Source organism: Hoplias malabaricus, chromosome 7 (genome assembly GCF_029633855.1).
Source record: "Hoplias malabaricus isolate fHopMal1 chromosome 7, fHopMal1.hap1, whole genome shotgun sequence".
Lineage (NCBI taxonomy): Eukaryota > Metazoa > Chordata > Actinopteri > Characiformes > Erythrinidae > Hoplias > Hoplias malabaricus.
This window is the reverse complement of record NC_089806.1, coordinates 45,293,743-45,307,812: the sequence shown is the minus strand read 5'-3', so window position 1 is coordinate 45,307,812 and position 14,070 is coordinate 45,293,743. Positions and strand designations below refer to the sequence as shown.

Genomic DNA, 14,070 nt, shown 5'->3' with positions numbered 1-14,070 from the left:
CAGCTTCCGTGAGTGCGACATGACGAAGCTCCACGAAAATAATTCCGCGACATGTGCTCTGTGTTTGGAACAAGCGAATGGGCGTTTTCATGCAAATTATCAGCCAATGATCCTCCACTAGCAGCTGCCGAATTACCATAGTGTCAACATATGAATGGCAGAACGCATCTATGGGCGGAACAAAAAAGCTTGTGCCTCAAAAATGTGCCGGTTGTTGTTTACGCTTCTCTCACAAGAATATAAATATATATATCGTTTCATCCTATATATAGTTGGAAAGTAGACCCTTCAAGGTTTCCGACGTATGTTGTATTTTTTTTTTTAGGATAAAATCTCGCAGAGTTATATACGTGTTTATGTGGAATTTCAATTTTATCCCGCCGGCGGCATAGCCGACCTCAGAGGAGTGCTTTAAAATAAGAGTAGTACTTCCAATGTGTGCCACAGGGGGCATTGTGCGCCCGCAGTGCTTTGTCTCCTCTCCCTCCCTTAAGGATATTGCCTCTAGTTTTAACGACTTTTTTCATAACGACTTCATTTCATAAAAAACAATAAAACCCAACTAGCACCAACGAATTTCTGTAGAAACTTTAGCTACTTTTTATAGAAGAGAACTGCCGGTAGCACAACTCGTTAGAACAGCGGGACTGACCATGAGCGGGAAAGACAGCTCTCTTTCTGTGGTTTCTCTGCTCGTGGAGACGGAGCTCCAGGAGACACTGCTCCCTCAATGCATCTCATCTGCTACAGACACGGAGCAGCACAGTCAGTCTGCACGGCAGCTTACACAGATCAGATATGAGTTGCGAAATTCTGCAAAAAACTGCTGCCCAAAGACCTGTTTGCTTCATTTTATGTTGAGTTTATTCCTTTTTCTGAACTCAACTGAGATCACATAATTGACTGAGGCATTCTTCTTTGTTCAAACAGTGAACATATCTTATGAATGTATGACAGGGCACCAAAGGTGCAATTGGACCCAGAAATGGTGAAAGGTCACGTGTAACATCATACTTAACAAGCAGATACCAGCGATTTTGCAGACTGCCCTCAGCTTGTAGAGAAAGTAAATTACTTTTCCTGATGTTTAGGTTTTTGTCATGGTATCGTTTCAGTACCGGTACCGAGATGTTTATGCAGACATCATATTGAAAGTCATAAATTTGGTACAGCAACAAAACTAAAACTGGATTAGCACACATCAGGAGTTTTCAATAATTAGCAGAAACTATTGTTGTGAGAAAAGAAAATGAGACAGGACATCCTGCCACTCTGGCCATTACCCACAGTAGAGAATGAAATAATGCATTATTTGCATATTGCATTGTATTACCATATACCATACCTGTATTTCATGTTAAAAATTAAGGCACAAAATGTGCGAGCTGGGCCACAGTCAAATCAGGGTTAGCACTTACGCATTTGTCATTAAAGGTCCATGTTCAAATACAATTTCAAACTTTATTCACCAGTATCTTTCCCAGATGCCTTGGATAATGTTACAACTAAGAAAGCTACAATCATCATGCTGCCATGTGCAGCTTTCAGTCACCCTAAAACCATGTGTTGTCACCAACCATAGCATAAATATTTAATGCTAATAATTTGTCTTATTGTTTATTATATATATATTTGTGTTCACTGACTGGTTGTACTACTGCCACCTTATGTTTCCCTCTGATATATCGTGTTAATTGTAGATTAAACCTTGGTTCTAGATAAGTTCAAATCATTTCTTTTCTGCACTAAAAGTACATGTCTGTTGAGTCTGCAAGCATTGTCAGAAAAGACAACAAGAGGAATCTATCCCAGCACAGCGTCTAATTTACTGTTTGGTTTCAAGCACTACATTCAGTAATTTAATCAGGCAAACCTTGATAAGTGATGCTTCGTCACATCTCTGTGGTTGACTGATTCACACTGTGTTTAATGTTGTTATATTAAAATGTTAAAAGTATATATAAATTGGGGCAAAAAAGTCTACAATGACATTATACATGTAGAAAAATATACATAGGTTGGCATCATATCAGAACAAAATAAATGTAACACATTAAATTTTCATTTGAGATTAAAAATGATCTCAACACAAAAACGGCTTGTAAGTAAACCATAAACTACTAAAAGAACTAGACAAGTTCAATAATGTATTCTATTCTGAACACAACTGTATTCTTGAAGAACTATTTTTGAATATTTTACCATACAATATAAGTCTGATGGCTTTTCTAAACCAAGTGTAGAAAAATGCATACACAATAGGATTGCAAGCTGAATTTGAATAACCAATCCAGTTAAAAAAATCATACAGCTGAGGTGGGCCACTAAAGCCGTGGGACACATTAACAACACTGTAGATTATGTTAATAACGCTGTAGAATAAAAGTGGTGCCCAGGATAAAAGAAAGGCTCCCATAACAATGGCCAAGGTTTTAGTGGCCTTTCTCTCTTCCTTACTAACAGTGGGTTGTCCTTTTGACGAATTAATCTGAGAATGTGTGTTGTGTATTAAACGTGATTGTCTTTGTGCAACAAGATATATTTTAAAGTATAAGCTTAGCATGACAACAGCAGGAATGTACAATGAAAACAGTGCAATTATCAACCCTGTTACCGGCCCTAAAATTATCATACACCCTCCTTCACAGAAAATATCACTGAAATCTCCAACATTTTGAATGCTGAGCTCCAGAGAAATCATCCCAAATCCCACAGCCGCAGATACACTCCAACAAACAGTGATCATGAACAGAGTAGTAAGAGGAGTCATTTTACTGTGGTATAGCAGGGGGTGACATATGGCATAATATCGATCAACAGAGATAAATGCAAGATTTAAAACAGAGGCACAGCACAACATAAGGTCAAAGCTAGAGTGTATCCTACAGAATGTGGCGCCTAAATACCAACAAGTCTCCACAGTACGTATCATGCTAAATGGCATCACAAACCCTCCTAATAACAGGTCAGCAACAGCCAAAGAGAGAGTGAGGAAGTTTGTTGGAGTGTGCAGCTGTTTGAAATGACTTATAGATATGATCACGATAAGATTTCCTACTAAAGTAAGCAGTATGATGACACCAATTAAAAAATAAATCACAATTCGCAAACTGAGCGGGAGGACAATCCTCTGACAGGAGTTAGGATTATGTTCGTAACAATGAGATGTGTTTCCAAAGCTCCCATTGTGGATTATGTAGTCCGTTATGTCCATGGTTCATGTGGAATAAAAAAAAAAAAAAATGCCAAATTTAAAATGACTATGACTGCCTCAGAAATTGTGGATTAAATTATTTCACATTAAAAACATTTATACATTTATAGTCATTTGAAATCAATAAATATATATCATTATTAAACATTTATGCTCTTATTATAATGACATAATTAAGGATATAGAAATAAAGCCATCTGAGGTCTATCCTCTGCCTGTATATGAGGGCAAATTATGCACAGAAAAGAGAGCAGCTCACATTTATACATATTCAGACATGTACTTTTTACTTAAACCCTCCTCCAAAGTGGACCCTTGATACTCTTCCTAATGGTCATAAGTTAATAATGTTTATAACTGCATTGTTTATCAAGAGACATTTTCCTTGCTATTTAATAAAACAAATATAATAAATAAACTGCACAGTGTCTCACTAGTGAAGGCTTTCAATCAATTGCAATAGTTTCCTACTACTATTTCAGCTATTTTTAATGAATTTCACTCATATTTAAAGATCAAGATCATAAATAAAAAAATTAAACATTATTTTCCACCATTTATTATTTTCATGTCAAGTCAAACTAACATGAGGACTTATTGATGAGTATTTATGTGTTTATATTCAAAACCAGCAAAGCCAAAGATTTCACAAGTTAAACCCAATTTCCATACTTTCTCCTTTATTACATATATCCAATCAAATTTTAAACAATATACTTTGAGATAAATACAGGATACAAAATTTGTAGGGACATTACTTAGATATTTTCTGTCAGCTTTTTATATTTTAAGATTTTGCAGCTCATTTTAATTTAACTTCCTTTAATGATATATAATAGGCATATTAGAAAATACGTACTGTCTACAATTGTATTTCACATATGTTGTTGTAATAATTGTAAACAAGTAGCAATTACAGAGTAAACAATTCAACAATATGTAATTTTCAAGGTGTTTAGGTTAAATCAGGTTTAATTTCATTAACGACATATAAAATTATATATTATTCCTGAACTCAATATGTTAATAGTTTAAGTTTGGAATATAACATGCAGCATCTGAGGAACACTACTATCATATCTTTCTTTTATAGTGATTCACTGCTGTATTAGGAACACCAATCTTTCGCATTAGATTTCATAATATGAAATTGTACTATGATGTGCACTACTGAAGGACCAGAATTTGTGTGTGTCCCTTTAATATTCCGTTTACAAATATATTCTAAATTGTAAATCATGTTGGTGTATAGTGCATATTTCCTTATACACTGCAAATGTTACTGGCCAGCAAAAAGTTTTATAAGAAGCAAACAAATTTTGTTTAGTATATAATATATATATATATATATATATATATATATATATATATATATATATATATATATAATAAAAAGACTAAAAATATGGTTGTGGGAAATATTGTGAGACATAAAAACAAATGTTGGCAGGTCAGTAGGCTATGTGACAATGTCCACAGATGTGAGTGTGTGAATGAATGTGTCAATGTGTGAATGAATGTGTGATAGACTGGCACTCTATCCAAGGTGTATTACTGTCTTGCATTGAATGATTCCGTGTATGCTCCAGACACACCACAAACCTGATCAGGATGAATCAATAACAGGAGATAACTGAATGTACAATCATTTAAGCAAGTCATTTGCTGATGACACTACAGTCATACCATATTAAATAACAACAGGTCATCAATATCAGAATTTAACTTGCTGGGTTGTAATATATTTCCTATTTAAGTGTTAAAAAACATTGAATATTGTCTCATTTAAGTCAAACTAGAGACAGTTTCGGTCAACCTTCTAAAAAACACTTCAAACACAAAATAAAATCTATGCTTGTTTCATAAGTCCAGTATTTCTTAATATTAGGACAACAAATACATGGTCTAACAACAATCATCACAAAGAAAGTACATCTTACAGACACTTAAAACAACTTTATTCTGGATGAATTAGGCTGACATACTTTTCCCAACAGAATGATTCTAAATGATTTTCTAAACCAGCTATAGAAGAATGCATACACAGCAGGATTACAAGTGGAATTAGAATAGCCAATCCATGCAAAAAGGTCATACATAGCCCCTGGAACAGCATGTCCAATAAAAGGATCAATTAAGGCACAACTGAAATATGGGGTCCAAGATAGAACAAAGACCCCAATGACAATGGCTAAAGTTTTGGTGGCCTTTATCTCAGTTTTGCCCAATCTTAAATGACCTTGCTGAGAAGATTTCAGTTGGTCGTTCTGAATCGAACGTGCTTGTTTCTGAGCAATGTGAAATATTTTCAGGTATAAACCGATCATGATCACAGCAGGGATGTAGAAACAGAGCATTGTGAACACAGAACTTGCAGTTTTACTGAGAAACAGGCTACAACCTCCTTCACAGTAAACATTACTGTAGTAATATTCTTCAACTCCAAGAATGCCAAGCTCTAGAAATATCATCCCAAATCCTACAAAAGAAGAAATGGCCCAACATAAAGCAATCATAAGTAGCGTAATATTTGGTGTCATTTTACTGTGGTAGAGCAGGGGTTGACTTACTGCATAATATCTGTCTACAGAAATAATACACAGATTTAGAATAGAAGCTGTACACAAAGTGACATCAAGGCAGCTGTGGATTTTACAGAATGTATTCCCCAAATACCAGCAAGTCTCCACAGAGCGCATCATGCTAGGAGGCATCACAACTCCTCCGACAAGCAGGTCAGCTACAGCCAGAGAGAGAATGAGATAATTTGTTGGTGTGTGCAGCTGCTTGAAGTGAATAACAGTTAAGATTACCAACAAGTTCCCAAAGAAAGTCAGAAGTGATATGACACCAAGAAACAGATATATTGCAACCTTAGCTTCTTTTGGATAAACAAACTTCTGGCATGAACCATTGAGAGGGGCATAGCAGAATGGAGGGTTTTCCAGTGTCACAGTTTGGCTGAGAGCTGTTTTGTAGCCCATATTGTTTTCCTATTTATGAAATAAATATGGAATTAAGTAATGCAAGCATTAACATTCAAAATCACAAAAATTGTCATCATTTCATTAGGGTTAATGATGTTAATTTGAGAATGTCACTAGCAAAAATTTTTTATAATCACATTTGAGAACAATTGTGTCATGCATTACCTCTGCAAGAAAAGTGATAGAGAGGGTGAAGCAAATATAAGGACTAGATATATCTCTTTAATACTTTTACATTCTGTCCCCTCCCACACCTACAAAGTCATGTGCTCATAGTAGTCCCCTGATAACCCTCTTAGGTCATAAACATTAAAGAGGAGTTGTAAAAGTAACATTTTGTAAAATATACTTGATCAAATGATCTCAATTAAATCATATTAAAATCAACATTAGGCAAATTTACTTAAACACCTGATTGTGTTGACAATAGCTAGACACCAGGGTTTCGGCACCCTGAGTCCCAAGTAATGACATTCTTCAATAGTCAAGATTCAAGACCTATGACCTCCTGTAGCCAAGCAGGGGAACTGTGCCAAATAAACCAAGCACTCTGGTCTGGACAAGTTTTCACAAAGACACAATTCATGTGTTCATGTAATAACTATTGTTAAATCACATGCTTTAATATGTACAGTCTGTTTAAATTATTTAGAAAAAAAAAATCATGAGGTTATAAAGTCTGAATTATATGACAACCAACCCTGATATGCATATTCAGAATCTAAAAGTTTTCATCATCAAGTAAAAAAATACATAATGTTGCATTTACTTGATTATGGGTACACAGAGCTTTTGTAACAGCATGCATTAGCAGTAACAAATTACAATATCATGTGATCAACTGTCCCCTGTTCACTCAATTTTACTTATGAAAAGAAGGCTCTATATTGTTGGAAAATGTGTTAAGAAGCATGTGATGGCTCTCAGATAAGAATACACTTGCTGGAGACAGAATACCATCATCAGAGGATCCCAGTATCTGAGCAAGACACCAGTGATGCAGGAGTTCAAATAAATATGGGGGTCCTAAACCATGCAAGTATTTGAATGCTAGCAGAAGCAGCCAGAGTAACTGAAAAAAACCATCAGTGTTAAATCAACATTAGTGTTAACACTGAGCCTGAGAAGCAGTGTTCACTATTAACACTTAAAATGTTAACTTAACACAAAGGGTTGGTTCCCCAGTCAGGGATTAAACCTAGTCCTGTTCTACATAGCATTTTGAATTGCTATTCAACTACATAATTGAAATATAGTCCAAGACTAGGCCTAATCCCTGTCTGGGAAAACTCCCCAAATTTGCTGTGCAAAATGTTTAATGGTGGGCATAATGGTAGCAATATACTGAAAAGGTGGGGAAAAACAGTAGTGACCAGTGCCTTAATGAGAGGTTACAAATGAAGATTAACAGTCAAAAGCACAGCAAAAAAATGAAGCAAAGCTTCATGTAACAGCCACATCCAAATGAAAATGTAACAGCCACATGATTCTAAATTTTTCATATACTGTGAGAGGAGTGGTTCATTTTGTTTTATAATTTCTGTTTTTCATATCAAAATATGAGTATACTAGAATAACATAAAAAGTTGCTTTGGCCACAGAGAATTTTTTCACTGAACATTTGATTGGATTTTAATTCAGAAGGACATGAATTTGAACCAAGTGCTACCAAGGAAAATATTTTACAAACAATTAATAAAGCTTCATTCCAGATGAATTAGGCTGGAATATTTTTCCCAACAGGATGATTCTGAAAGATTTTCTAAACCAGCTATAAAAAAAAGCATAAACAATGGGATTACAAGTGGAGTTGGTATACCCAACCCATGTAAAGAAGTCAAATAAAACTCCTGGGATGATATGACCAATAAAAGGATCAATTAAAGCACATACAAAAAATGGGGTCCAAAAGAGAAGGAACACCCCTATGACAATGGCTAATGTTTTGGTGGCCTTTATCTCAGTCTTACCCACTGAGTGACCTCGCTGAGAAGACTTCAGTTGGTCGTTCTGAATCGAACGTGCTTGTTTCTGAGCAATGTGGAATATTTTCATGTATAAACCGATCATGATCACAGCAGGGATGTAGAAACAGAGCATTGTGAACACAGTACATGCTGTTGTACTGAGAAACAGGCTACAACCTCCTTCACAGACCACATTACTGTAGTAATATTCTTCAACTCCAAGAATGCCAAGCTCTAGAAATATCATCCCAAATCCTACAAAAGAAGAAATGGCCCAACATAACGTGATCATAATTAATGTCATATTTGGTGTCATTTTACTGTGGTACAGAAGAGGGTGACATACAGCATAGTAGCGATCTACAGAAATGATACAGAGATTAAGAATAGAAGCTGTAGACATTGTAACATCAAGGCTGGTGTGTATTTTACAGAAAAAAGTCCCCAAATACCAGCAAGTCTCCACAGAGCGTAGCATGCTTGGAGGCATCACTATCACCCCTATACACAGGTCAGCCACAGCCAGAGAGAGAATGAGATAATTTGTTGGTGTGTGCAGCTGCTTGAAGTGAACGATGGTTATGATCACCAACAAATTCCCCAAAAATGTAAAAAGAAATATAAAGATGAATAAAATATAGAGCAAAAACTGAGCTTCCCTAGGATACATAGTCTTCAGACATGAACCACTGAGAGATGTATAGCAGAGTGGAGGGATTTCCAGTGTCACCGTTTGGTTAAGGGGTGCTTTGTAGCCCATTTTGTTTTCCGAGTTATGAAATAAAACTATGTTTTTTAAAAATAAATTAAATATTTACATAAACTGGTCAAGAATTAAGGTCTTTTCCATTATATTCAGACATTCTTAAAATCTGGAATAGAAACAAAATTATTGAAAGCAAGAAACTATTTAATAAGACATAAAATTGTTTTTAATGTTAATATATTAAATAATATGTAATTGTACAATCACATTTAGAACATTTGTTTGTGTGTTTTACATCTTACCTTGGTTTGAAGGACAAGCAAAATAAAAAGCATGAAATATGTTTCTTTTATAGTGTTACAAAACATCATTTTCCACATTGAGTATGTGCTTATTTCCCTTGATACCATACCTTACCTTGACACTATGACGTAAATTATATGAAACCAAAATAGCAAAAGGTCTGCTGCTGGCACATGGGGATTGCTTATCAACTGATTTGTAGACGGTCCTGTATGTGTTCCTTACCTTATGTTGAGAAGTGTTTAAAGGTTTGAACAAAGATGGATCAGTTGGTCCAATTTTGAAAGTATTGTGTAACTTGAGGGATTTTTGGTTTGTTTTATTCATTGGTTTTCTTTTACTTTTTAAAAATGTCTTCACAAACATATGGTGTTTTGCTGCAAAATAATATTTTGTACTTACCTTTAGTAGTCATTGTCAAAGTCAACAAGAACTGGAAATCTAAACACGTTTCTTAACGTGATACGTTTCTGAATATAAAACAAGGTGATGTAGAATTGTAGAATGGGACATGATTTTATCCCGTCAAAATTTAAATTTAATTGGATGGTGAAAAGCTGGTGTTTAAATCAGAAGGGTTCAGCTCATTTTCCTAAAGCGACCCATTCTGGATACATTAGTTTAAATAAACTGGACATTTAATTTGAATGTATTAGATTTATGCTGTTTTTTTTTTTTTTTCTTTTTGTGGGGAATGGTTTAACTTACTCAAATACATTATAAGGCATTAGTTTGGGCATAATTGTTCTAATGACTTTCAGCCCAAATCAGACACCTAATTTGTACTTTGGGACATCAATCTTTCAGATACAATGTCTAGAAAAAACTGATTCCATGTTCAGTGAGATTCTTAAATCAGTCTAATGGGAAATTCTTTGAACATAACCTTATATTAGATTAATATTAGATAGAATTTATAACAAATATATTTTATATATAAAATGTATTGAATGGTTTTATTTGTTTAAAAGTATTTTTTTAATCACAATTGAAAGTTTAAAGCATTCAAGAAGTTACAAATATAATCTGTAAACCTTCGCTTATGTTGTAAACAACAGCACCTTAACAAGATTCGGATTTGGTATAAAAATTATGTAGCATATAAATCTAACACACAACCGAAATACAGAAAATTTTGTGTGTACATATAAACAGCAAATAAACAGTAAAATAATAAACAATTACATAGAAAAGTAACCTTAAAGCTTCACAGTGGATAAAACAAACTCAGCTGTGCCGGGTTAGAGCTCATTGAATGATTCTAAAGGCATTTTGGATTTTCCTCATCCTCAACTAGGTGCTTCTGCTTGAGGTGAAACAGATTAGTTGTGTCCCCCCTTCTGTTTTTATAGCTTTCTTTAAATTCTTACGCAATAACAGTTTATTGTATAACTGATGAGCCACTTTCCACCATCCTTCACTGTGCCTAAAAGACTCATATAAAGACTGTATGCCATATTCTAGGTAACTGCATGACATCGTTAAGTAAATAGGTTAAAATATTACAAGTATCACAATATTGATTTTTTTTGGACTGAGACTATTGTGTTCAAACATTGTGTTCAATTTGACCAAACTCTTTCTAGACACAGGCCCTCAAATTAAAAAGGACAAGAGCTGATACACTACAGTCAGCCAGAATAAGGCGACGTTCACACAGCAGTTAAAAGTGGTCTGATGTCTCGTTTGTGACATTCTAAAATAAGATTTGGGCCACTTTCATATGTGGTATTAAAAACCCATGCATATTTGATCTGTGGCAATATGACCGTCTGAATGGCCAGATTGGAATTCATACTTTCAATTTTGAAAGTATTTAGTTTGTTTTATTCATTGGTTTTCTGTTACTTTTTAAAAATGTCTTCACAAAAACATATTATTTTGCTGCAAAATAATATTTTGTACTTACCTTTAGTAGTCATTGTCAAAGTCAACAAGAACTGGAAATCTAAACACGTTTCTTAACGTGATATGTTTCTGAATATAAAACAAGGTGATGTAGAATTGTAGAATGGGACATGATTTTATCCCATCAAAATTGAAATTTAAATGGATGGTGAAAAGTTGGTTTTTAAATAAGAAGGGTTCAACTCATTTTCCTGAAGTGATCCTTTCTGGATACATTAGTTTAAATAAACTAGACATTTAATTTGAATGTGCTGTATTTTTTTTTTTTTTTTTTTTTTTTTTTTTTTTTTTTGTGGGGGAATGATTTAACTTACTCAAATACCATATAAGGCATTCGTTTGGGCATAATTGTCCTAATGACTTTCAGCCCAAATCAGACATCTAATTTGTACTTTGGGACATCAATCTTTCAGATACAATGTCTAGAAAAAAAAGATTCCGTGTTCAGTGAGATTCTTAAATCAGTCTAATGTGAAATTCTTTGAACATAATCTTATACTAGAGGTGGGCAAAACGGTCCAAAAAATTATCACGATATTTCAGGGCATTTTGGCAGTAACAATATCCTTGGCAATATGACGAAACACTGAAAAACACTTTTATTATTTTCAAGAACACACTATTGCAACAAAATGAATGTTTTATAAAAATTAATTATATTTATAATTTATATTAGATTAATATTAGATAGAATTTATAATATAAATATATTTAATATATAAAATGTATTAAACGGTTTTATTTGTTTAAAAGTACTTATTTTAATCACAATTGAAAGTTTAAAGCATTCAAGAAGTGACAAAAAAAAATCTGTAAACATTTGCTTATTTTGTAAACAACAGTAACTTACCAAGATTCTGATCTGGTATAAAAATTATGTAGCATATAAATCTAACACACAACCGAAGTGCAGAAAATTGTGTATACATATAAACAGCAAATAAACAGTAAAACAATAAACAATTATATAGAAAAGTAACCTTAAAGCTTCGCAGTGGATAAAACAAGCGCAGCTGTGCTGAGTCAGTGTAGTTTAGTTGCTGGGGTTAGAGCTCACTGAATGATTCTAAAGGCATTTTGGATTTTCCTCGTCCTCAACCAAGTGCTTCTGCTTGAGGTGAAACAGATTAGTTGTGTCCCCCCTTCTGTTTTAATAGCTTTCTTTAATTTTTTACACAATAACATGGTTTATTGAATAACCGATGAGCCATTTTCCACCATTCTTCACTGTGCCTAAAAGACTCATGTAAAGACTGTATGCCATATTCTAGGTAACTGCATGACATTGTAAAGTAAATATGTTAGAATATTACAAGTATCACAATGTTGATTTTTTATCATTTTAAAAATTATGAAAATTTTATTGCAAACGATACCATATGGCACAGCCCTACCTTATAATGTCTCTTATTCCACCCTTTTCAAAATGTATAAGATTGAACCAGTTACTTCATAGTGTCACATCGTGGCCCAATCCTGTTTGTTTTCCCCTGCCATATGGCTCTGTCTGTTTGTTGTTGTTCCTATCTCCGCCCTGGTTCCACCCTAGCTCCACCTTTGTTCCGCCTCCTTTACCCTCATTATCTGTATCAGGTGTGTCTCGTCTGTCTGTGTACTTAAGTCCCCTTCCCTCACTTCCTGGGGGCGTTCATTTGTTCATTGTTCTTTGTTGGGTCGTGCATGTTCTTCGTATTGTTTGTTTCGTTTCTCTTGCTCGTTTCATGCCCCATTCATATAGTCTTGTTTTTTCCCCGCTTCGTGTTTGCTCTCCAGTTCGTTTGTGTTTGTTTTGTTAACTTTTTGTAAATAAAGTCTGTGTTGTAGCGAGTGTGTCCACCTCCGTCAGTCCGCCCCTCGTCCGTGACACATAGCAGTGGAGTTTTAGAGAAATGATGATTGGTCGGCAACAAGATAAAAAATTTTTTATTTGATTTTCATTTACGCTGGACTTTAAATGTAGTCGAATAACTTGAAACTGTCCTGAGTAAGCTAATTAACAACTGGCCCTGTTTTTACAAAATTATTCAAATGTAAAGCAGCTGCAGCTACTAATTGTTTGTTGTTAAGTCTAACCCGTTGTAGCACTTTGTCTTCAGTGTTAGGTGTTTACAATGGTCTTACCTTTGGAGAATATGATGCTGAAGTCTGCTGTGGAGTGAAGAAGGAATGCCTGTAAACATGGAGGTTATGGCAGTGTTGTGGTAATGCTGCATGTCTTCCTTCTTTTAGCTGGTTCAGCTCCACTAGAACAAATTGAAAATGTATTTTAGACACAATGTAATGTTCATTAGGACTAATGTGTGTGACCATTATTGATTTAACAATTTGTTTAAAATTAAGATTATATTACTATACGCTGCCCTTCTGGAAAGGCTTTACACTAAATTTTGGGACATTTCTATCATCACCTTGTCCCAAAAATATTAGACAGAACTCCACCAGCCCAGAAAAAACAGTTTCACTGCTACACAGCCTCTTGCTGGGGCAATTTATAGCCCTCTAGTTTACACTTAGCATTGGGGGATGGTGAATTTAGTCCCATGTGGACCTGCTCCACAACATACAATTAACTGTAATTATTTTCTGTGAAGATTACACAAAATATACCTTTCTTTTCTAAATGGATGCCCCATTAAATATCAGAATTCACTCATCATAAGGGGTGTCTATAAACATTTGGACATATGCAACAGTGTATATAAAGTCATATGAAATAAGAGAGCTAAAATTTATTATGGATTGCTGAATTTAAGAAGTAGCAAAATTAGCAGCTAGGTTAACCGCTTGACTCTTCTACCATTATATCACTGTTATGTTATCAATGTAAAAAAAAAATTATTCATTAATTCATTCATTAATTAATTCAGGTTAGTGTTAGCCAAAAGACACAAACGTAATTTATTTTTAAGATGAACAAAAAATATCTGATCTGATTCTTTAATCATTTTTAAAATTTCATTCATCTCCTGTCTGTGACCCTTATCT

General features: G+C 34.4%; 4 protein-coding genes across 4 annotated transcripts in view; all 4 read right to left on the bottom strand.

The window, feature by feature from the left end:
• The window catches only part of stx7l (syntaxin 7-like), a 300,211-nt gene extending 286,883 nt beyond the window's left edge, over positions 1-13,328 (bottom strand). The window contains exon 1 of the mRNA XM_066676999.1: positions 13,207-13,328. The gene's annotated coding sequence lies outside the window, so the exon portion shown is untranslated. The remainder of the gene's footprint in view (positions 1-13,206) is intronic.
• On the bottom strand, positions 2,153-3,214 carry LOC136702769 (trace amine-associated receptor 1-like). The gene is made up of 2 exons (XM_066677908.1): positions 2,887-3,214; positions 2,153-2,814 (listed from the first exon to the last, which is right to left on the bottom strand). The coding sequence occupies exons 1-2, from the start codon at positions 3,212-3,214 to the stop codon at positions 2,153-2,155; spliced, it is 990 nt and encodes a 329-aa protein (XP_066534005.1).
• LOC136702768 (trace amine-associated receptor 1-like) lies at positions 4,670-6,198 on the bottom strand. The gene is made up of 2 exons (XM_066677907.1): positions 5,871-6,198; positions 4,670-5,798 (listed from the first exon to the last, which is right to left on the bottom strand). Exons 1-2 carry the CDS (start codon positions 6,196-6,198, stop codon positions 5,161-5,163), a joined length of 966 nt encoding a protein of 321 aa, XP_066534004.1. The 3' UTR covers positions 4,670-5,160.
• On the bottom strand, positions 7,727-8,928 carry LOC136702108 (trace amine-associated receptor 1-like). The gene has a single exon (XM_066676994.1). The coding sequence runs from the start codon at positions 8,926-8,928 to the stop codon at positions 7,894-7,896; it is 1,035 nt and encodes a 344-aa protein (XP_066533091.1). The 3' UTR covers positions 7,727-7,893.
• Positions 13,329-14,070: the final 742 nt, after the last annotated feature.